This window comes from Cavia porcellus, unplaced genomic scaffold (genome assembly GCF_034190915.1).
Source record: "Cavia porcellus strain 051 isolate PalLab524CR breed Dunkin Hartley unplaced genomic scaffold, mCavPor4.1 scaffold_26, whole genome shotgun sequence".
Taxonomy (NCBI): domain Eukaryota; kingdom Metazoa; phylum Chordata; class Mammalia; order Rodentia; family Caviidae; genus Cavia; species Cavia porcellus.
Genome location: NW_026947509.1, coordinates 53916135 through 53938927, shown reverse-complemented (window position 1 = coordinate 53938927; position 22793 = coordinate 53916135). Strand labels below are relative to the sequence as shown.

Genomic DNA, 22793 nt, shown 5'->3' with positions numbered 1-22793 from the left:
AGGGATTTCTGCAGCTCAAGTTTCTCAGCATGGGCGTCTGGAACCCGGGCAGCTTTTCAACCCCGTGCAAAGAGGGGCCTTTTGTTTGTTTGTTTCTTCTTCAGCTCTTGAGTCTGGCTGCCTTCTTCCTTGTGACCTCAGCTTCTCCTTGACAGAGGTTTTGGGGATAGAAGGCATTGGGGAGAGAAATAGTATCTAGGCTCCAGCACCTCCAGAAAACCTCTCTCCAACCTAAGAGGTCAGTTGCTCTGTAAAGGTTTCAGCCAGCAGAGCCAGCATCAGAGATCAGCACAGAACACCCGCAGGGCGTGACAGAGGCGATATCCTTAACTCCCTTCCTTGCTCCCTCTTGTTCAGTCACTCTGATGGTGTTGGACTGTCACTCCCCATAATAACCCAAAACAGCTAGACTAAACAAATATGTACTGACCACTTATTGTGGACCATGCTAGCAAACATAGGAGATGAAGTAGAATAAGAGATATAGTCCCTAACTACAGGGAGGCCCCTGCCAAAGCCTGTTCATCTCAAGATCACCTAGCCCAATTTATTTACCAGATAGCCAAAATCCAGAGGAATCATCACACTAGAAGCAAGATTCACAACCTCCCGCTGAGACCAATTTAACTCACATAACCTGCAATCCAGGCATACAACAGGGTTTCACGTAGTTAGCATTTGTGGTCTAAGCTTTGAAGGCCAATGTTATGAGAACAATTTAAACTTGATAAAAAGATTCTTGGAGATGGGGCGGATACAGAGAGAGGAATAGGAAAACTAAAAAACACATAAGAACTTTTTATTTATTCAATAAATGTATTCCTCAAAAACGTATTGAGCTCCTGTTCTGTGGCAAGACTTTTAACACCCAGGGACTCTATGGTTGCTAACTGTATGCTTTTATGGAGGTCCTCACTTTTGTGGGGATGACTGCAGAAGGAACAAATAACCCAGAGTGGACAGAGAAGTTCCTGCGCTATAAGGCCAGGTAGCAGCCTGTTGAATAGACCTCCTCCCTCTTCCTAGTTCCTGGAAATAGAAAAAGAAGTGTCACTTATGATACCCTGGATTTCAAGACATAATTGGATACCTTATCAACAAACATTAGAAATATAGGGAATAGGGTTTGAACTATATTCCTCCACTCAACTTTTACTAGAAGAAAAACAGAAACCAAATCCTACATGATCAGTTCTTGAGTGAAGATAATGGCAGCTAAGAGAAAAACAAAAATTAGTTCTTAAATTCTTTTGAAAGTTGTTTCAAAGAACATAGTATGACTTACATAAGAGAAAGAAGAAAAAGTTGGATGAGAAGTCCTCAGGCGCATATGCCCAATGATCACAATCGTCACTCAGTATTTCTAATTTGAAATCTTAAAAGCTTCTTGAACCCAGCATATTATGTCTTAAACTAAATGCACCATCATCAGCCTGCCCTTGCTTGGGCCTTTGCCCGTCAGTGGCACAGGCATCCGGAGAGCTGCATCACACAGCAACAAAAGCCACAGCTTTGACACCAACTGCTCACACCTTCTATATCCAATCTGTCACCGAGACTTTGTCTCTTGTGTACCTCTCAACAGCTTAATCAGCGCCCTCCCCAGTCCACATCTAAGCTGCTATCAAATCTCTCTGAAACCACTATTAACCATAGCCTCTCCCTTTACTCTCTCAGCTCCTCTATTCAGTCCATCACCCGCCCAGTAGGCTTGAATCTCATCATAGCATCCTCCTAATTTAAGCTTCCTGATGCACTTGAGGTTCATTTGGTTTCTGTCTCTTCCAGTCTCATCCTATACCACAGTGAGAAGAAGTTCCCTCTGCCTCTACTCAATGAAGCCAAAATAACCCCCTAACAAATTACTGTTCTGTGCTGATAGCTCATTAATGACTTACTGCCCTCTTAGATAGAAGTTCCATGTACACAGAATCCTATTTGTTTTTAATCCATGCCTATTTCCCTAGCACATGAGTTCATGGCATATCCTATGTGCCTAACAAATATTTATGATTTTTTTTTTAATTCTCAAGACAATGGTTCTCAACCAGAGTCACTTTGTGTCTTATACTGCTCCAGGTTCCCAAAAGGATAGGTGGGCATCGCTTGGAAACATTTTTGGTTGCAATGTCTTGCGAGTGCTCTACTGGCATCGAGTAGAGCTCACAGATAATGTTCAAACATCTTACAAAGGGTAGGACTATCCACAAAAACTTACCCAGTCTATGGCATCAAGGGTATCAGCCTTGAGAAAGCTTGTTAGATGAAAGAGAAGGAAAATATGTATTTTAACCCTGTTGAATTTGATTTCCAGGAGTTAAGTGCTTTTAGAAATACAGTATTTTTATCTCTGGGATGTTCTTAGGGACAAACATGCATCCACATGGACACACTGAATTTTAATGGTCACTTATACATCCCCAGTATCCTGGAGTTTATTCAATAATACCTATCTGGAAATTTTCTCTTAACCCAAAAATATTTAACCAAGACCAGCCTTGCGCTGCACTGAAGAGACCATCTCATTTCACACGCCTGCCCAAAGTGCAGCCAAGCTAGTGACCTCACAAAAAGACCCTTCACCCCACCCAGCTGCACAGCCACGCCCTCTGCTGTCATAATGCCCAAGGCCTTAAATACTCAGGCTGCCAACCTCTGGGCCTTGCTCAAGGCCCCTCGTCTTGGCACAAAGAGCAATGTCGACTAGCCGCAAATTAAAGAGCCATGGCATGAGGAGGGGCAAGAACAGAACTCCTCACAAGGGTGTCAAGAGAGGTGGCAACAAAAGAAAATACCGGAAAAGCAGTCTGAGGAGTAGGAAAAGGAGCGATGACGGTGAGTGGGGGAGGAGAAGTGAGCCTGACTCTTCCGGGCCACTCTCATGTCCCGGAACCTCAGCCCGAGACTAAACTCCATTTGATCAAAAAGGGCACTGAGCTGTCTTCTGAGCATTAACCTGTCCTTCCTTCATAGCCAACCGCAATTTTCGCTCCCATGTTTGATCAGCTAGCAGGATCTGCCCTGGTAAACTTCAAGCACCACCAGGCAGCAAGGAGACCACAGAAGGGAGGACTGCCAAGGAGACCTGAAATCAGAGCTCGAAGCCAGAAAACAGCCCATCACCTGTCGTGTCAGTGGTGAAATACCAGACATGACAAAATGAGAAATCCATATTGGCCGTTTCTCCTCCGTTCAATAAAATTTTGAGGACTGAAGTGTGTGTGTGTTTATCTTTTGGAAATTGGGTATCTGAGTCGGGTGGGCTTGGGCAGGAATTGGATAGTATTCAGCCATTAATCATGGGAAATAGTTTTGTCCTTACAACTCCCATGGTAGCCAGTTTGAGCGAAGGATATCAGCTGTAGAGGGATCCAAATGCTGTGGCACTAACCAAGGCATAAGAAATGACCTAGAGATATTGAAGGGACTAATCATACAGATGCAGGGCTGTCAAAAGGGGAAAGTCCCATTGTGGAAGTGGTTATTTTGGCTTGGGAGAGTCAATTCTGTCATAAATGTGAAACTTTGGAATGTCTGGAAGTAGGAATTACCTCAATCTGGGTGGACCTTATTGATCATTTGGCAGAGAAGTGTCCTTGGCTATAGAATCGTCCCTGGTCATTACTTGGACCTTGGGTTATGGTGCACTTTAATATGTCTGGCCAGCAATCTGACAACACCTCTCAATATCTGCTCAGAAGGGTAATAATTTTAATTAGTGCTTCCTGTTGCCTCAGAGGTCATAGGATGGAATTGAGACTCATATTTACACTTGAGAACCAGCCACCCACAAAGAAAGATTGGTCCAACACCAAGTGGAAAAGGGTCTTTCCTGCTACAGAGAGAGAGAAAGGGAAACGCCTTGCATTTTCAAGAGACTAGCAGATATGTAGATACAAGGATATTGAGATTGGAAGACTGTTACTGAGTCATAGCCCCAAGGGTCAAATTCAGAAAAAAATGTTCATTTCTCAGACCACTCAAACAAAAATTCAGATCATTCCCTTGAAATATCCTTTAGGTTTCTTGGTCCATCCTATCTCATAATCCTGGAGAACATACATACTGTTCCAGAGCTATTTTCTTGTTTGTGTGCAAAATCACATTACCATCAGGCATACAGACTCTTCTAGCTCATCTTTGCACTGAATTTAGAAGTTAATGAACAGTTCTGGTCCAGAATCCCTCCTTAGAAGGGACCAGGTTCACCCTGCTCCTGTACCAGTTCCTTGCAAGATGCAAAATCGCCCCTCCCCCAAAATTGTCTTTTAAAAAAGCTTTTATTGCTTTCTGTAAATTCTTCTAAACTTATCATCTCATAGGTTGGGTTCCAGGAAACAAGAGACAAACAGTGTTTGGGATCAAGCTACTCATTAGAAGCCAACACTTGAGAAGGAAAGGGAGAGAATGCAGAATGAGCAAAACACTGACCAAGTCCATCAGGAAGGACTTACCAGGTAGTCTCTCCAAGCAAGGCCACAATGGCCAAGCCTTTATTCCACTGTCTTGTCATCTTTCAGACTGCCCATCTGTGCAAAGATGATCTCCCTATAGGGCACTGTCAGCAGTCAGGAACCAATCAAGCCAGGTGTAGTGGGACATACCTAATAATCACAGCAGGCTGGGATGGTGACACAGGAGGAAGGACTGAAAGTTCAAGCACAAGCTAGACCACTCAGTGATTTAGCGATCTTGTCTCAAACAAATTAGAAAAGAGGTTGTGAGTATAGCTCAGTGCAAAGGCTTGATCCTCAGTGCTGGGTGGGGGTAGGTAACTAAAACAGCAATAATGCCAACAGTATGGCATTCACTTCCTATGAGAAACTTGGGATGACTGGGAAGTCAGCCAGGTTATAGACTCTCTCAGAATCTTGCAGAAGAGAGCCCTGAAGATGATTCAAATGAACAGACCTTCACAAAGGAGCTATTTCCTAGACACTGGAAGCATGGCACTGGTGGTGCTAATGCCTAGCACAGGAGCCTGAAGAAAGCCAGAACTGTGTTTTGATGGATGGGCCTTTGGTAAGGGCTGCATGAAGAAGGACCACAGCTGCCACCAGAATCTCAGGAGCAAATGCCCTGATGTTTCTCTAATCTCCTACTGGTGCTCATGACGGCCACATTCAAGTAGAAGATAGCAGACGAAATTGGGCTGACAAAGGGGCATCAAGAGACAGAGGCAAAGGAAAGGTCAGCTCTGAAAATACAGTGATGATAACACAACTTTGTCTTTCTCGGGACTATTAGAATTCTGCCATTTAGTGTCTTATTTGTCTTCTCCCATATATTGTCACAGATCAAAGTCCCATAGAAGCAGACAGTAAAGAGACTCAAAACCAAGTTTTCCAGGATTCCCAACCCCTTGGATTGAAGTGTGTTTTCAAGTCATTCATAAGACTCTGTCACAGGACCCCCAAACTCAGACAACTACAACGCTTTAATGCAATGGTATATTTCAGCAATTGTCTAAACACAGAGACACAAATTAACCATGAGCATGGGCATGTGGCAAACAGCCCAAAGCCAGCCAAGGCAGACAGATCCTCTCCTGGTGACTTTAGCTTTTGCCCTCTTGGACAAGTTGGGAAGAAATGGCAGCCACCCAGAAAACTCTGTTTTGCAAAAAGGAACATTTTCCAGGCCCACATCCTGGAAATTTTCCAAAGCTGGTGTTGACTTAGTCCCTGCCCTCCAGGAACATTCATTCTGTCCCTCTTCACAGCCCCTACCAACCCTGCACCTGTGAGTCTTTTGACCCTGGTGACACTCTTTAGGGCGACTGGAAAACTTCACTCCCTGCGTGACTTTTCTCCATCTCCCCAACCAAGGAAGGCTTTGTTCCTCTCCCAGTTTTCTCTGGAACGCCATGTCCTGAAGTCATTACAGTTTGGTCTTTTTGGAAAGTGAAAAATCAAACCAAAAAAAAAAAATTTTTTTTTTAAGGATCTTGCCCATAGCCTTTCTAGGTCACCTTGACCTTCTTATGAGCCGACTTGGATATGTGGCCACTGCTCCACTATCTACAGGATCCCATGGGAGTGATGAAGTCCAGAGGACCCCTGTGTGAGTAAAAGGACTTTGGGGAGCACAGCTGACCCCCAGTCCGCACCCCAAGCATCCTCTAGATGACCTTGGGTGGGACCTACATGTCTGTTCAGCCAGCCACAGACAAACAGGAAGTTCTGGAGAAATGCTCAGGGCTGAGCTGGGGAGGTGAAGGCAGAGATGGCAGCTGGGAGGAGTCTGTGTGCTGGGGGCAGGCAGTGGTTGATACAAATCAGACGTAGCCTGGGGCTCAGCTGTCAGGGTCACCCAAAGTTTCGGTCCTTAGGGCCCTGAGAACACCGGCAGCCTGAAAACTCAGCCTCACTGGTTTTGCGGACGGCCAAGGACCAAAATGAGTAGGATCTTAATTTCTGACCTCTAGGACCACTAGATCTTTTTTTCCAGGTCAGCTGCTTTGCCAGGCTGATGAGTGGTAAAACCGGCTATTTTGCTTCAACAGAGTCAAGCTCTCCTCAGGCCTGGCCCTCTCATTCCTCTCTCCCTCTTCAACCTTTCATCAGCCCCAGCCTGTGAGCTGCCTTGCCACCATCTTAGCCCTCAGAACTGTGACGAGGAGCACTGTCTCCTCCCCATCCAGGGGCAGAAGAGAGTGTCCAGAGCTGAAAATCCCTGCCTAGATTCATCCCTGCCACTCCGTGGCTTTGTGGCTTTGATGGACCTGTCATGCTGCTTCTGCTCACCTCCCTGCTGAAACTGGAGCCCTTCTGTCTCTTCCTCCAGCTCCACCATCACTGCAACCAAGACTGAACTCGGGTCAGCATGGTCAGGCATCCTGGACAATGGGTGTAGTGTAAGATGAGGCAGATAGGCACTGCCTGGTCAGTCTTATGTTTGATGCCACACTTTCAGCCGTGTGATCTTAGGTGATGTTTCTAACCCCATTAACCTTATTTTCCTTAGCTGTAGATTATCAGTCATAATAGCAACCTCATGGAACACCTGTGAAAACTTAAAGTGCTGTAAAAGACAAACCCTGAGTCAGTTAAGAGACTTTTCTCTCTCTGAGAGTTGGCCCTTTAGGGATCATTGTGCCTGTCTATACATGACTCATGATTTCACTTCTGAACTTCAGTCTCAGGGGGCCTCATTACCTGAGCCTAAGCACCATACCTAAGAGCAGATTTCTCCACAAGAGCCTGCTTGCTCTTGTGCAGAGCTGGCTCCAGCCTCCCATTGTGACTGGGCACTTCTTAACCTTTCCTGAGCCTACTGCCTAGGTTAGCTCCTGAGATCAAAAAATACATCTTCCTGGCATTTGTTTCTCTCTCCTTTAATATGCAGGAGCTGGGGATGATCTTATTTCTCCAACCACCCTATAGACTACCAGAGCAAGAGGCAAGGTGTGTATACCACTGAGAGACACAGAGATGGCGTCAGGACATAGGAACAGCCATTAAGTCTTGGGAAGGAAAAAAACCCCATGAACCAAATTTATAGTTTAGTATGTTGTTAAAAATAAAATCTAATATAAGAAACTGCTCAAACAGGAAAAGTAACTGGGATGGGGAAAGCAGGAAAAAAGAAGGGAAAAGGAAAAAGACATAGATTTGTAGCTAAGATGATTATACTACTAATTGTATTAGTTCTTAGAAAAGAACAGTTAATAGTCATATGATTAGATCAATTTTACATGTCTATGTCTGGTAATCTCAGCAGCCCTTTCGAAGGTAACAATATGCAATATTATACTGATTGGTAAATTTCTATCATCTTGTTTTGAAAACCTATACTGTTACTGTTTTCTTATCTCTTATTGCTGTTTTGTGCTTTTTGTTTTTCTTAAAACAAATAAAATAAAATCTGACCATAGATATTGGTGGAAAGGGACTACAATGGATTAATAAACTCATTCATTAGGATCAGGCTTTATTTTTTTTCCATTAGCAACAGGAAAGAATATAATTAGCTACCAAGTTCACAGATGTGAGCACACAGATGTTTTTACTGAACAGGCACCAAGAGCTTAAATTTCATCTGGGGGGGTGACCCTCAATGGTGCTCTAGAATGAAGAACTGAATGAGGGTCCAGTGACTGCTTCCTTCACAAATACAGAATAAGGGCACACCAGTATGTGATGCTGCTTCTGGAAGTCTAATATGCATAAAATCACCTAGGAAAACTGCCAAACTGCAGACTCTGATTCTGATTCTGATTCTGATTCTGATTCTGATTCTGATTCTGATTCTGATTCTATCCAGAATGAGCCTGATGTTCTGTGATTGCAAGCAGTTCCACCGGATGCCGATGCTCCTGGCCCATGGACTTCACACACATACCCAGGATGAACAAAATATGCATTTAGAAGCCCAAAAACAAGCCCTAACTTAGCTCTCCAGGAGCAGCCATAGCAACCATCACCCCTAACTAGAGTAGATTGTACTTCCCAGCGAGATCATAGGAAAAAATAAGGGAGGAGATGATCTAAGGACCCTTACAATTCTTAAAATAAAACCTGAAGAATATAAAGGAATAAAGAAACAGCTCAGCAGCTACAGCAGAAACAGCTCTGACTTCTCTCAGATATTGAAAGAAGCCTTACCAAGTGTGGAGAGAGGGCTGGACTCACCCAGATTTTCTCAGCTTCTGCGGAAACCCATCTCAGCCACTCCACTTCAGCACAGAAGAAGGGAAGAAGGGAGAAGAGAGACAAGAAAATGTCCTGCATACAGTGAGGCTGCTCCACCCATGGCCACCATGGAGGCTTGAAAGGGGGTCTCTGGCTTACCTGCTCAGCCTTTTCCTTTCCTTTTGTTTGTCCTCCAAGGCTGCAGGTCATGAACCATATTGCTCCTCACTTATGGCTCAAAATGTATATCCATTTGCGTTGATGTCTATAAACTTGGGCTAAAAATACCTCCTTGAATTTAGAAATGTTTTCTCTAGATCTGTGAGGTATTTTGATTGGGATTGCATTAAATCTGTATAGCAGTTTTAGGAGTGTGACCATTTTTACTATGTTGGTTCTTCCTATTCAGGAGCAGGGAATATCTTTCCACTTTCTGATGTCTTCTTCAATCTCCTTTTTTAGGGTACTTCACTTGTCACTGTACACAAATCTTTTACATTTTTTGTTAAGTTGATCCCTAAGCATTTCATTTTTTAAAAGTTATTATTTGGGGGAGGGGAGGATACAGGGAATCAAACTAAGGACCTCACACTTGCCAGGCAAGCACTGCGCCACTGAGCTACATCTCTGGCCCCTTAGATTGCTATTGTGAATGGTGTGGTTTCCCTGGTTTTTCTCTCTGTGAATTTGTTGCTCACATATAAGAATGCTATTGATTTTTGAGTGTTGATTTTGTTTCCCACTACACTACTGAATTTGGATATTAAATCTACAAATTTTTGGTGGAGTTTTTAGAGTCTTCTATGTAGAGCATCATGTCATCTGTAAATGATAATTTAACTTATTCATTTCCTATCATTATTCCTTTTTTCTTCTGTCTAACTACTCTGGATAATGTTTCCAGAACTATATTGGATAGGAGTGGTACTAATGAGCATCCTTGTCTTGTTCCTGATTTTAGAGTAAAAGCTTTCAGCTTTTGACCATTTAATATATGAGCTGTTGGCTTGTCATAAATGGCTTTTACACAACTGATGTAAAGACCATCTGTTCCAGTTTTCTGTAGGTTTTTATCATGAATGGGTGTTAGACGTGGTCAAATATTTTTCCATATCTATTGAGATGATCACATGTTTTTTATCTTTGGTCCTGTTAATATGGTGTATTACATTTATTGATTTGCATATGTCGAACCATCCTGCATCACTAGGATGAATCCCACTTGGTCCAGAAAAGATCTAGAATAGCAAAAGTTATTCTGGGCATCAAAGGCAAACCAGGAGGGCATCACAACCACAGACCTGAAATTTTATTACAAAGCTACTGTGATAAAATCAGCATGATACTGAGAAAAAAAACAAGCCTGGGGATCAATGGAACAAAATAAAAGATACAGACACAGCCCAAAGCACATGCAGCCACCTTAGCATTGACAAAGGAACCAAATGTGCTCACAGGAAGAAAGTCTCTTTAATAAGTGGCACTGGAAAAACTGGCTTTCCACGTGCCAAAGACTAAAACTAGACCCATGTCTATCACCACTCAGTAAACTAAAGTAAAAATGGATCAAAGATCTAAATATTAAAATAGAAACACTAAATTTACTGGAAGAGAAGATAGGTAGAAATCTCAAAGACATCAGTATAGGAAGAGACTTCATGCCAGACTGCAAGAGAAATATTACAAAGAATCAACAAATAGGATCTAACTTTATTGAAAAGCTTTTTAATGACAAAAGAAATCACCAACAGATTGAAAAGAAAACCCACAGAGGGGGCAAAAGTTTTAGCCAGTTGCTGCACAGACCAGAGGCTTATATATAGAATATATAAAGAGTTGAAAAAAATCAAGCCCCCCAAATTCAAAGACCCAAAATGGGCATCTGAGATGGATATATACTTCTTAGATGAAGAAATACAAGTGGCAAATGCATGAAAAAATGTTCAACATCATTGGCCATTTTAGAAATGCAAATTAAAACAGCACTGAGATTTCATCACCAGAAAGAATGGCTATCATCAAAAAATCAATCGGTAACAAATGCTTAAAGGGATGTGGAGGAGAAGGCAACGTTTCTCCACTCTTGGTGGGAATGTAGACTGGTACAATCATTAGGAAATCAGTGTAGAGATTCCTTTAAAAACTGGAGTGAGACGTCCCATTTGACTCAGCTATTCCCCTGCTGGGCATCTTCCCAGAATTATTTTAAATGATCATATCACAGTGATACTTGTGCAAATATGATTATAGCAGCACAATTTGTAATAGCCAGATCTTGGAAATTACCCAAATGTTCATCAACCAAGGAACGGGTAAAATGGTGTGTGTGTGTATTTCTTTATGTAATGGGACAGTACTTGGCCACAAGGAGGGGTCAACTGGAGCCTTTTATAGGTAAAGGGAGGCAACTCAAATCCATATTCACAGACCCATGTGTGTATTGTCTCACTAGTGTAAGAAACAAGTAACAAAGATCCAAAACATGCAATAAGTATTGTGAACTGGGAAGAAACTACTCAAGAGACAAACTGTGATGGGAGGAAGGGGAAAGAAAGGGAAGAAAGAAATATATACATATATGTATATATACACACACAAGATATTTCAGACATACAGCTAGTTTCTCTTAGGTCACTGAAAAGAAAGGTTTGTGTTAATATTGTTTGGACAAGATATCATGCCTGTATCTTGTACTCCGAATATCTACAAGAAAGACAATAAGCAATGTATTATTGTAACTGGCCCGATAATCTATTTTGAAATTGTTCCATTATTTTATTTTTCTCTTTAAAAAAAGGATACCTCCTTGAAAGGTCACCATGAAGATTCAAATAAGGACCATATGCAGCACAACTCTCACGTAACCCATGCATCATAAGTACTTTATAAATATCTGCACCTCGACTTTAGAAAAACAGTGGTGCTAAATTTCTACAGAAGGGTCTGTAGTGGAAGAAAACAAACATGTAGCTTTAGACAGCTGTCCCAGTTACTGAGCTATCAAAAGCTCCACACTGTTGACCACCTAGCAAGTTGAGTAATGCTTACCACCAGGAGATGCATCCCATGGCCTTGCCAGTGTTGCTAGAAAGAAAAAGGATTCTGTGACTCCTGCTTGAGTCACAGAAGGCCTCTGTGTCTACCGGGAGAGGGGAGGGGAGGGCCTCAGGCCAGCACAGCAGTGGTGGGTGGGCTGACCTGACAGCATCAGTTTGGTCTAAAGTGAGCTGGCTTCATGCCCAGCCTAGTGCATTGCAAGGACAGGTAGGTGAACACATCCTCTGAGGTGGGGTGGGGACAGGGGGTCAAAGAGCAAAGACCTGGAAAAAGAGAGATGATCTTCTTTCTTTCAATTTGCATCTTAACTAATTAAATTCTACTTTGAAAGCTATTCAGGTTTAAAGGGGACAGGTCCATTCTCTACGCCTCAGCTTCCTCATGCTGAAAATGGCCTGAAGCCCTCAGAGGTCGCCCCTGGGCCCATCTTCTCCATCTCCCTGTGTGCAGCACGGACTGCACTTGCCCTTGCTACACAGAAAACAAATGGGGTGGGTAAGACCCCGAGACTCTCCGAGACTACAGAGAACCTTGTCTTCCTAGGGCGACTTGACTTTCCTGAGACCACTTGAAGGTAATGGAAGAGGAGCCTCTGGGGAAAGAGAGCGCTTTTGAGTCTCTCACCTCGTTCTGAAATTCCTACCATAGTTTATGACACAGCTCCAAGGGTGCTTTCCTAATAAGCCAAGGCAGGAATGAATGGGCTTTGTCACTTGTCTGCCTCTGGCTCACTGTGCTGAGCCGTCTGGAAATCCTCAGCCCCTATGAGTACAATCATATTATAGCTACAAGGCTGGGGTCTCAAAGCCCTACTGGAGCCCAATTCCCTGAAGACATCCCCCATCAGCTCTGTGTCACCTGCATTACTCACTACTGGGCCACTCCGGTTGGGACAGCATCCTCCCACTAAGTCAGAAAGGGTTTGCTGAATGTCTGCTCTGTAACTAGACTGCATAGCTTCCCATATCCCTGTAGGATACCAGCCAGTGCTTCATAAATGGCTATGGAGCGAAAGGCCATCACATCATGTGCCAGCATATGTTGAAAGAACAGCCTTAGCACCCTTGCTTCTTTCTTATCCCGAGCCTTTAAGGTGACCAGAGCATCAACATTAAACAGGGAGTCATCATCAAGGGTATACTAAGCACCTGAGTTGGTAAAGCGCTGTTCCAAGGCCCTCCCAGTGTTGCTCCTCCTCCGTCATCTAAATTCTAAATATACCAGTTTGGTCAAAGTAGGTAAAAAGAGGGCTCCATAAACCCCAACTGGTAGGCCAAGCTTGAACATTCCCACAGCGCAATGCTTTTTATCCACTGGGTTCCCAGCCCCTGCTAGAATCCCTGGCACATAGTGGCTACGCAACAGATGTGTTGGGTGGATAGAAAGATGGCATTACCAACCTCACCACCCTAACTGAATTATAGAACAAATACTTTTAACCGCACTTATTCACTATTCTGTACCTTCCTGCTCACATCCAAGCTAAGCTTTTTGTGTGGAATCTAGATTGGCTGCCATTGCAAATGCATTCACCTTGTAAGTGTAAAGTCATGTTTGAGAACGTGATCAGGTCTGGTTTCTGCCCTGGGAAGCTGATGAGAATCTGAAAAATGTATGGATATTGGAGCAAAATAAATTCTGCCTTTGAAATGGTGAGGGTATCTTTCTAACACAGACTAACACTCTGCCAAACTGAGAATGAACTTGAAGGACTTGCTCCATGCATAGGGTCTGGGGAAGAAAAAGTGAAAAATTCTGCTAGTGGGACTGAGACTGTAAGCAATCAGCCATCAGCGCCTGAGGAACAGCTGGGAGAACAGCTTGGACCAGCACTGGGGAGATCTGCACTGAGAATACTGCTAAACAGTACTTGGTATCTTGCAGACTCAGGACAAAGACAGGAAACAGCAAGCCAGAGAGTGAAACGGAACCTGGAGATTTTCGCTCCGATCTGTGTTAAGTCACACCACAACTATGTGCCTGTCAAAACCATCCAACGGGTAAATGATGTGCTAAAATTGTGAGCTCTTATCAGGACATGGAGAGCTGTATTGTGAGGCTGATTCATCATCAGAAAGATATAGGGCCTGGGCATATAGCTCAGAGGAATAAACTCATGCCTGGCAAGTGCAAGATCTTGAGTTTGATTCTTGGTACCAAAAAAAAAAAAAAAAAAAGAAAAGAAAAAAAGAATAAGAAAACATCAGATTTGAAACACAAATGAGATGCTGAATCACCAAAGAAAACTGTGATCAACCAGCAAGTCAAACTGCCACCCATAAACTGGGAGGAGTTCAGGTAGAAACTCAGGACTTTTGAAAACATTGATCATTTGTTAGAATTGAAACAAAGAACACTTAAGGGCAAAACTATGGGGGGTTTTTTTCTTCCTTTTTTTTTTTTTTTTTTTTTTTTCTGTATTAGTCCATGTTTTTAGTGCATGCTATTTAATCCCTTTGAGGAGCTACACACGCACATAACACATCTTAACTGCTTTTTTGTCTCCTTTCTCTCCTGTCCCTCCCCACTTCCACCATCTCTTGAGCCCCTTCCCATTTGAGAAAGATCTATCTCCCTACTTTCTATTATCTGTCTTTTATTTTGCTCTTTGTTTATGACTTGGACTTCTCATACAAGAGAGATGGTTATGTGATATTTAAGTTTGTCGGTCAAGGGCATATCTATTTAAAACACAAACAAACCAACCCTTGGACCCAGAAATTTCACCTGTAGAATCTGCTATAGTTTGAACATTTGTGCCCCCTCTAAATTCATGTGGAAACTGAGTCCCCAGTGTAGAGATATTAAGAGATCTAGAGGGTTCCACCTTCGTGGATAGGAGTAGCACCCCATTAAAGGGCTGGGGGACAGGTTGATAGACCTGCTTCTCTTCCTCTGCTGTATGCCATGTGAAGACAGACACAGTGTCTGTCTCCAGTGAGGAACACAGTGCTCAAGGAACCACCTGGAAACACACACCAAACTTGATCATAAACTGGCACCTTGATCTTGAACTTCCTGGCTCCATAAATGTGGGAAATAAATTTCTGTTATTTATAAATTACTAAGTCTCGGGTATTTTGTCACAGCAGCATGAATGGATGAAGACATCATCTATTCCAGAAAAGCCCTTCTACCTCTCTGTAGCAAAGGGGTTCAGTAATGTTCAGGGAGCATTTGAAGCACAAAACCACTTATAAAGATGGGCCATCTTGTAAATTCTAGTGTAGAATACTCCATTGCAGTACACCTTAGGGGACTAGTCAAAGTTAGTGACTATGTATCACAATATTCTATAGAAATTTAAAAATGTATATATGTATGTACATAGACACTCACAAACAAATATGTAGTAATTGATAGGGTTATCGGCATGATAAAAAGAGAATATAAAGTAAAAATAGCCTTTATTCTAAGGATGTGGAGAGAACTCCATGGCCACCAGGGCCTGGCTTTCTCTCCCAGAAATGTGGGGCATGGGATATACACATAATTTGCGACTGGGGTGGCTCTTAGGGGCCAACATTGCTGACCTGCGAGCAGCCGTGTGCAAACAGGAGTTGGGGAAGAAGCAGGAAATGGTAGGTGCTCCTGCTTTGGCCTTCCACCTCGTTAGACCACCACCATGATTTCTACTGAGGCAAGAACCTTTCAGTAATACAGTTTTCCAAGTCACATTATTAGGCAGAGTGAAAAAACAAGAAGCAAATCATCAAATATGGTATAATCTCCTTAAATCTTAAAAGGAAAACTAAGAATAAATTGAATAGTGCCAATATATTCAGTACACACATATACACCTACGTGTGTGTACATACATATATACATATATACAAAAACACACACATAGTTTTGTATATTTTTAAAGATTTTCACCAAACTGTTGACAGTGACTATCTCTGGAAAAAAGAATGAAATTAAATTGTGAACAAAGAAGACTTTTGATGTATCGGTAACTCTTAAATTTTATTACGCATTACTTCTATAATTAACTATTTCTTTTTTAATTTCTTCAAGCTGCAAGCAATTTCTATTTGGCAAGAGATGGAAATATCAACAGCCCGTTAGCATAGAGCCTCTCTTTGTTCTGAGGAAATTGCCCAAATCAGTCTTCTGAGTAGTATAAATGGACCGGCTTCTGCACCTAAGACGTGCTTTCCAGGAGAAAAGTTCTTTGAGGGTGTCAGTGTTCCCTGCGTTAACATGTCAGCGCCGAATGGACTCCACGAGGAAGATTTAAGGCCTTGTGTCCCAGCTGAGAAGGAATAAGGACCCAGAGAGGCTGAGCCATTTGTGTTGCACCCAGCAGCAGTATGCCTGGCATTCCAGTCCCTGAGGCTAGAGGTTTGAGGACAGGAAGACTGGAGGACAATCTTTTTGTTGCAGGCAGCTGAGTTAGTTAGAAATATAGGCAGTGAGACAGGGCTAGGTCCTCAAAGGAGCCAGTGCAGATTCCTTACAACTGTGGGGGAGACAGACCCCTCCTGCTGTGAGCCAGGCCTCAAGACAAAGGATCAAACAAAGACTGATATTCTAATTAGTTCCATCACCCTGAGGAAGCCTGGAGTCACTATCCCATCCCCCTAGGGGAAGAGTCACCGCTCTGTAAGAATGGCCACTTTCTACAGGACTTACTTTCCCATTTGTTCCTAATGTATTCAATTTTACCTGAACTATTGATCTTATTGGCTAACTGTAGTTATGTCCCATCTGCCTTGTAAATTCCTAGTTTCGCCCACTCCCCTGCCTTGAACCCATGGTTTTAATCTATAAAAGTCCCTGCAAAAGATAGAGTCCTTGGCAATCCACTCAGGACCCCTTCTGTCTGTCTTCAGACAGAAGCTTTCTTTCTCTCAATAAGTATATTTTACTCTTAACCTCCATTGTTCCTAAAATTCATTTTTCAATTTTAGAGAACACTAACTTGCAGACATAGTAGGTCAGGAGTTTCATCTTTTTCACAAGATCTTTCAAGAGACTCCTGCTCCAAGTTCTGCACATTCTGAGCCTAGATATCCAAATGACCCACTGCTTCCTTCCTTGGGTGGGAAATGTTCTTCTAGACCACAGATGGGTGGTTGTTATGAATGGTATCTTTTTTTAACACTGTGATTTTCAATAGATCATTGCTCATATGCAATAAATGTCTGATAGTTCATATATTTATTTTGTATCTGGGTTACCTTATTAATCAGTCACTCCTCGGTTTTCAGTTCAGTGTTTTTAGATAATTCTTCTGTTAAGGGCTAAATTGCATCTCCTAAACTTCGTAAATTAAACCCCTCATCTCCAATGTTTTAGAATGTGACTGTATTTGGAGAAAGGACCTCTAAAGAACAATGATTAAGTTAAAATGAGGTCATCAGTGCTGGTGTGCTCGTAAGGGGAAATGTGCACACACGGGGGAGACCAGCAGTGTGCATGTGAAGTACATGTGAAGGGTACAGCCACATGGAGGGACAGCGAGTCGGTCTTCATGAGTGTCCTGACACAATCTCCCAGGTCTTTTCTGGTGCCTTTTATCATCACCATTAGACAGCTGTCATGACCGCGTCCCTCCGGGCCCCCATCTATTCCTTAGGTCCCTGACACCCCTGCCCTTTCCAACCCTATAGTGAAAGAAAAAGGTCCCCTTGCATGAGGAGACACAGCCCCTGCAGTCCAGGCCGTGCTTTTCCTGAAACTCCAGCTGCATAATGTTAATGGCCACTACCATTCAGACGCTTCACCGCTAACTGCCATGCTCAGCCTTCAGTACGCTCTTCAACGTGGGTGAGACTGTGTCACGTGTGCTTTCCTGTTTCTACACAGAGCTCCATGAAGCTCTCTAGGCCTGACGAGTGCAGAGTCAGCCCAGCAGCCTGAGTGCAGCAAGTGGCATCTCAGGAGGCCAAGGCCATTCACCCAGAATGCTGACACAGTTCTCTCTCCAGAGCATCTGGTTTGGTTCCAAGGGAAGCAATACTCGGGGACTTAGGAGCAGGCAAGGAGGTCATCTGGAGGTGAGGTGGGTTGGAACCCTGGATTCAAACCTCTGTAATGCTGTGACTGTCTGGGTGATGCTGACCAAGATCTGGACTCTGAGACTTAATTTATCTTCCTGAGGAATAGAAAGAGGTGCCGGGAGAGTTCCACCTCCTCTAAGGCGCTTCCTCCCAGCAGCACACCCTTCCTCTGAACACTTGCAACCCTTGCTTAGGTGGCTTTCAATCTGTGAGGGGAAATGCGAGAGAGAGAGAGAGAGAGAGAGAGAGAGAGAGAGAGAGAGAGAGAGCAAGGCTATGTCCTTAAAAGTAACAAGTGTGACCAAGGAAAACTGTCAATGAATTTTGAATATGGAATCTCTCTCTGTGTTCCTTTTTGGTTCTGTTTTGGGGACAATATAATAACCAACAGATCTCAAAGCCGTAATATTGCTCTAGAAGAGGAAAATAAGGCACAGGAACAAACTTTTTCCGATGTGTTTTAATTCTTTTTTTACTTCACTTGCATTGGTGAAAGCATCTGAAATGCTGAATGACAAGGAGTGGGAGCCAAGGAGGCTCACCTCCTGCCACCTCTTCCCGCTCCACATGAAAGAAAGTCTGACTCGCAAAGCTGAAACTTTAAAAAGAGTTTTATCTCTGTTTTAGCTTTGACTTCATCTTAACCCTTGCTCCCTACTGTTCTTAAGAGGACGATAAGATTCTGAACTTCCTCAGTCACATCTAGGACTGCAGGAGAATCCTCCAGCACTGACAGCAAGTCTGAAAGTGACTTTGGACTTGCCTAGCTCAGGCCACCCAGAGGTAATCATCCCTGAGGACTGGATTTGCCCCTTAGCTCTCTGCACTGAGCCACCAGCAAAAGCAGCTTCCCCTGAACCATCTGAATTTTCAAATAAAACTGAAGTCTTTGGAAATATCAAGGAAAATAGACACTAGAAAGATAATTAATCATCTGCTATAGATACCAAATGGTTCTTCAAGTTCAGAGCTCCAGGATATTAAAGCTCTTAACCACTCCCATCCCTGGGCTTCTGGAGGACTACAAAAAACTGCACCCTGTGAGTCCATTTATACTCTTTGGAATGCAATTCCTAATCTGAAAAAAAAAAGTTAGAGTAGATAATCTCTACATGATGAGTCCATTTCCAAGACTCCGTGATTCTATGTAAAGCAAATATGTGCATAAGTCTTCTTCTATGTGCAAAACTGTTCTAGTTTGTCTTCACTATGGGCCCAACTTGGCAGTTCTTGGCCCAAGGGGTTCCTAGGATGTACCTCTATAGAGTCTGTCTCCAGCACCCTTGTCAACTGGTACTGGGTTGGACCAACAAAAGTCACCAGCAGGAGATCCAAACTTGGGAGGAGAGATGTCTAAGGTAGCTTTCTTACTCTCTCCTAATTTGGGCCACATTTCAGGCAGTGTCTGTCCCTTGATGAGCAGAGATGGTCTCCCTGCAATTTCAGTTTTTGCTGAGTTGCTGGTAACAATGACCCTTCTTCCTCCCTAAGGCCTAAATGTGTTAATGGCTCACCACTGTTGTTAGTCTGTAAGTTTCAGAATTGCTCATTTGTCTTGTCAAACTATGCCTTTATGACTACTTCTTCATTAGTTTCCTCATTAATTTTTTTGTGGTTTGGGGCTTTTCGCTTGTTTGGATTTGCTTTTCTTGTTATTGTTTTTATTTGAACCATTTGAATTGCATTCTGGAACCTTGACTGATACAGTATGCATATTTGCTTCCGACACGAAAACCTTTCTGGGCAAAAAATAATGATTCTTTAACCTTATATGTACGTGCACACCCATGGACACAGAAATAAATAGCTACCACCCGAGGGATATAAATAGATAGTATTTTCAATGACAGTTCTGTTAAGTTGCTGGTAGCTGGCAGGAGCACTGGATTGAGAAGGCTTCTGAGTCTGGGTAATAAGTCACATAGTATCCATGTCGTAATTCCCAGAATGTGTGTGTGTGTGTATTTATCTGAAAATAAGGTCTTTGCAGATGTAATGAAAGATCACAAGATGAAATCTTTCTGGATGTAAGTGACACTCAAAGTCCCATAACTGGTCCACTCGTAAGACAAAAGCAAGGAGAGACTTTACACACAGAGACATGGAGAGAAGGCCACATGACTATGAAACTGTGATTGAAGTGATGTTTGTGCAAACCAAGGATTGCTGGGAGCCACCAGACACTAGGAAAGTTTCCTCAGAGCCTCCAGGAGGAAGGATGCTGACACATGGATTTCAGACACTAGTATCAGAGCTTCCAGAGCCAGGAGACAACAAGTAACTGTCGTCTTAAAAACAGCAAGTTTGTGATCATTTGCACAGCAGCCCTGGGAAGATAAGAAAGTCTAGATCCTCATCAGCTGACTTAAGTACCATACCCACTGGGGTAGGAATCCTCCACCCCATTCTCTCCAGTATAGACAGCTCGGAGACCCAATGGCCTATAAGAATATCAGTACTTATGAAAACGTGTTTCCGTGGGCATCTAGACTCCACAAAGCTAATGAAACACACCACATCTAGTATTCCAGAGAGTAGAAGATATGTTCCTAAAATTTCAGAGCGAGGTACACTTAGTATTCTCACATGGAACTGCAGGTGTACATACATGCACACAAACTCACACCTTAAAAACAAAGGTAATGTCTGCTTCATTTAGTTTTCCTCTTACCAACCCATTCTCCTTGTCGTCTAAAATGGCTTCACACACAAGACATAGGATCACAGTTTGGTGAATGAATGAAGGAGGGAAGAAAATGAATTCGTCGGCTACTTCGTGAAGCCCCAAGCCATGAAGTGGAGCCAAGAAAAGTAGGTTGTTCTTAGATACTCCAATAAATCCCTTTGCTAATCTATGCTTTCAAATAGGCACACAAAGCTATACTGAGAAACAGAAGTCTGTGGGAAAGTCAGAATTTGAACCAAATTGAATTACCTGTGCCGAGAACCGGTTCAGACTTGTCCAGACTCTTGCCCCACAACTCGCAGACACGCTGTCCTTTCCCGTGCACTTGGGCATGTAAGCAGGGCTAAGTGACCTTGTTAGGTTATTTAAACAGCTTAATTTGATGAGTAAATAAAGCAGCATAGCTAGTGGCAGACTCAGGAGCTAGGTCTCCTGGACCTGGATCCAGGCTGTGCCTGTGACTATCAACCAGGGTGACCAAGCAAAAGTGACTTTACTTTCCTCTGCCTCAGTTACCTCTTCTAGACAATGGGGATGATAGCAGTTCTACTTCATAGGGTTATTGTAAGGGTAACGCGTACAAACTGCTTAAACACAGGCTGGCATAGAGACAGAGCACTACCTAAATGAGCACCAATTCCAGCACTCCATGCTGCACGACGGTATAGTTTGGCTGATGGACAAACTGGAGCCCAGACAGCTTAACCTTTGGCTGAAAGCACTGTGGTATCTGATGAAGACTCAAACCAGGCACTCACGCTCCTCTTTTGTTCTGGATGCCAAGTGTCTTGGCCACATCTCCTGCCTATGTCTTGGCCTTTATGTCCCCTAATACTGTTCTAGGAATTCTGAGGAACTTGTGGCACATGGAAGGCACAGATGAGAGAGCAGTAGTATCTCCAGTTTGGACAACATATTGCAAGAACATATCCCATGAAATGCCTTCTCCGCCTTATGCAGCCTTCAGCTCTTTCTCTCATCTGCTGAGCTGAGAACACAGTCATTTTGTAAAGGAAAACAAAGATGCATATATGCCTATAAATGGAAAATAAAGTAGTGGCAGAGGACCTTCTCCTGCCAAGGAAAATAAGTGCAAAGCAACTGGAAGAGAGGAGCCAGGGAGCTTACAGAGTCAGAAGCTCTTCATTTTGCCATGACCCAGCTTGGGCCTGTGCAGGCCTGGGAACAGTGGCCCCATGGTCCTGCTGGAAAGGCCTGCCAGAAGCCTCGGGGCTACAAACTAGGAGTTGCTGGGAGCTGAATGCTGCAATTTGCCATGGGAAAGGAAGGAGACAATCGAAGGCTGGTGGCCCAGAGAAACCACTTGCTTAATTCAACAGCCATCAACTAAGCAATTGCTGTGTGCTGTGTGCTGTGCGCAAGATACAGAACTGTGGGACAGAAGCATCAAGGCCATCATATTTCCTATCCCCAAAGGACCTAGAGGGAATGGGAAGGGGGCCTGTGGACTTGAGGGTAGGACAAAGAGAGCAACAATAACTGTCTTTCCAGTGCATCCGTTGTGCTTTGAAACAGAGCAAAATAGGTTTCCTGGGACTAAACAGTTAGTCTGAGGAAGGCACATTAGGGGTGAGTTTTAATGGAGGCACAGGAGTTACACAGATGGGGTTGAGTTCATGGAAGGGTAAGCTGGGCAAAGTGGCCAGTAAGTCTCCCTCTGGGGCAGCAAGAGTCCAAGTCAACAGGATGGGCAAACAAGTGAGAAAAGCATATGGAAGTGCCCGGCTTGTGGGAAGCCTAGAAACTGGACCGGGAGACAGCTGTGCTGGTTCAGTGAAGGGGAGGTGCTCACCAAAGATTTTGCAAGCAGAAGACTGGCTGTAGGATGACTTCCTGGAAGCACCTAGGTTGGGTTCCAAAAAGAAAAAACAGAGACTCCCTGTGAGTATCAGCCCTTGGGAAGAAGAATACCTAGGCCTTTTGTGATCCTCATGAAAAACACCAAATTTCTTACCAACACTTACCCATGAGGATACCAAACTGCCTTCCAGTCTTGTCTCATCTTGCATGATCCTCACAATTTCCCAGCTCAGCTTTTCTCTTTTTCTGGTTCTCTAATGGCATTTTCGTCCTCAAAGCCTGAGCTTGTCTCCAAGATACCAACTTCCCATTGCTTCCCTTCCTACATGTATCATTCATACCTCTTTGGAGAGATGGAGTCTAATTTTCTGTATCCGGAATCTGAGCTGGTTTGTGACTCCTTGGATCAAGTATTAGACTGATGGAGGGTAGAGAGCATAGCACTGAAGAAGGTGGACAGTTTCCTTCCATCTTCTCCCCCTGGACAAAGCCAGCTTTGGTATTAGAAGTCTAAATATCCTGAGTCTCCCATGCCCTCAGGAAGACCAATCTTGCCACATGGAGTAGCCACATGTAGGGAAAGATGATCTC

General features: G+C 43.4%; 1 protein-coding gene across 1 annotated transcript; it reads left to right on the top strand.

Annotated features, from left to right (window-relative positions):
• The first annotated feature begins 2630 nt into the window (after window positions 1-2630).
• On the top strand, window positions 2631-3209 carry Tnp1 (transition protein 1). The gene is made up of 2 exons (XM_003462070.3): window positions 2631-2835; window positions 2974-3209. The coding sequence occupies exons 1-2, from the start codon at window positions 2697-2699 to the stop codon at window positions 3000-3002; spliced, it is 168 nt and encodes a 55-aa protein (XP_003462118.1). The 5' UTR covers window positions 2631-2696; the 3' UTR covers window positions 3003-3209.
• Window positions 3210-22793: the final 19584 nt, after the last annotated feature.

Excerpts from the sequence above, each read along its gene's own strand:
- Tnp1 (XM_003462070.3), top strand. The coding sequence starts at position 2,697 with ATGTCGACTAGCCGCAAATTAAAGAGCCATGGCATGAGGAGGGGCAAG. Across the intron at positions 2,836-2,973 it reads TAGGAAAAGGAGCGATGACG|CCAACCGCAATTTTCGCTCC; the intron begins GTGAGTGGGGGA and ends CTTCCTTCATAG.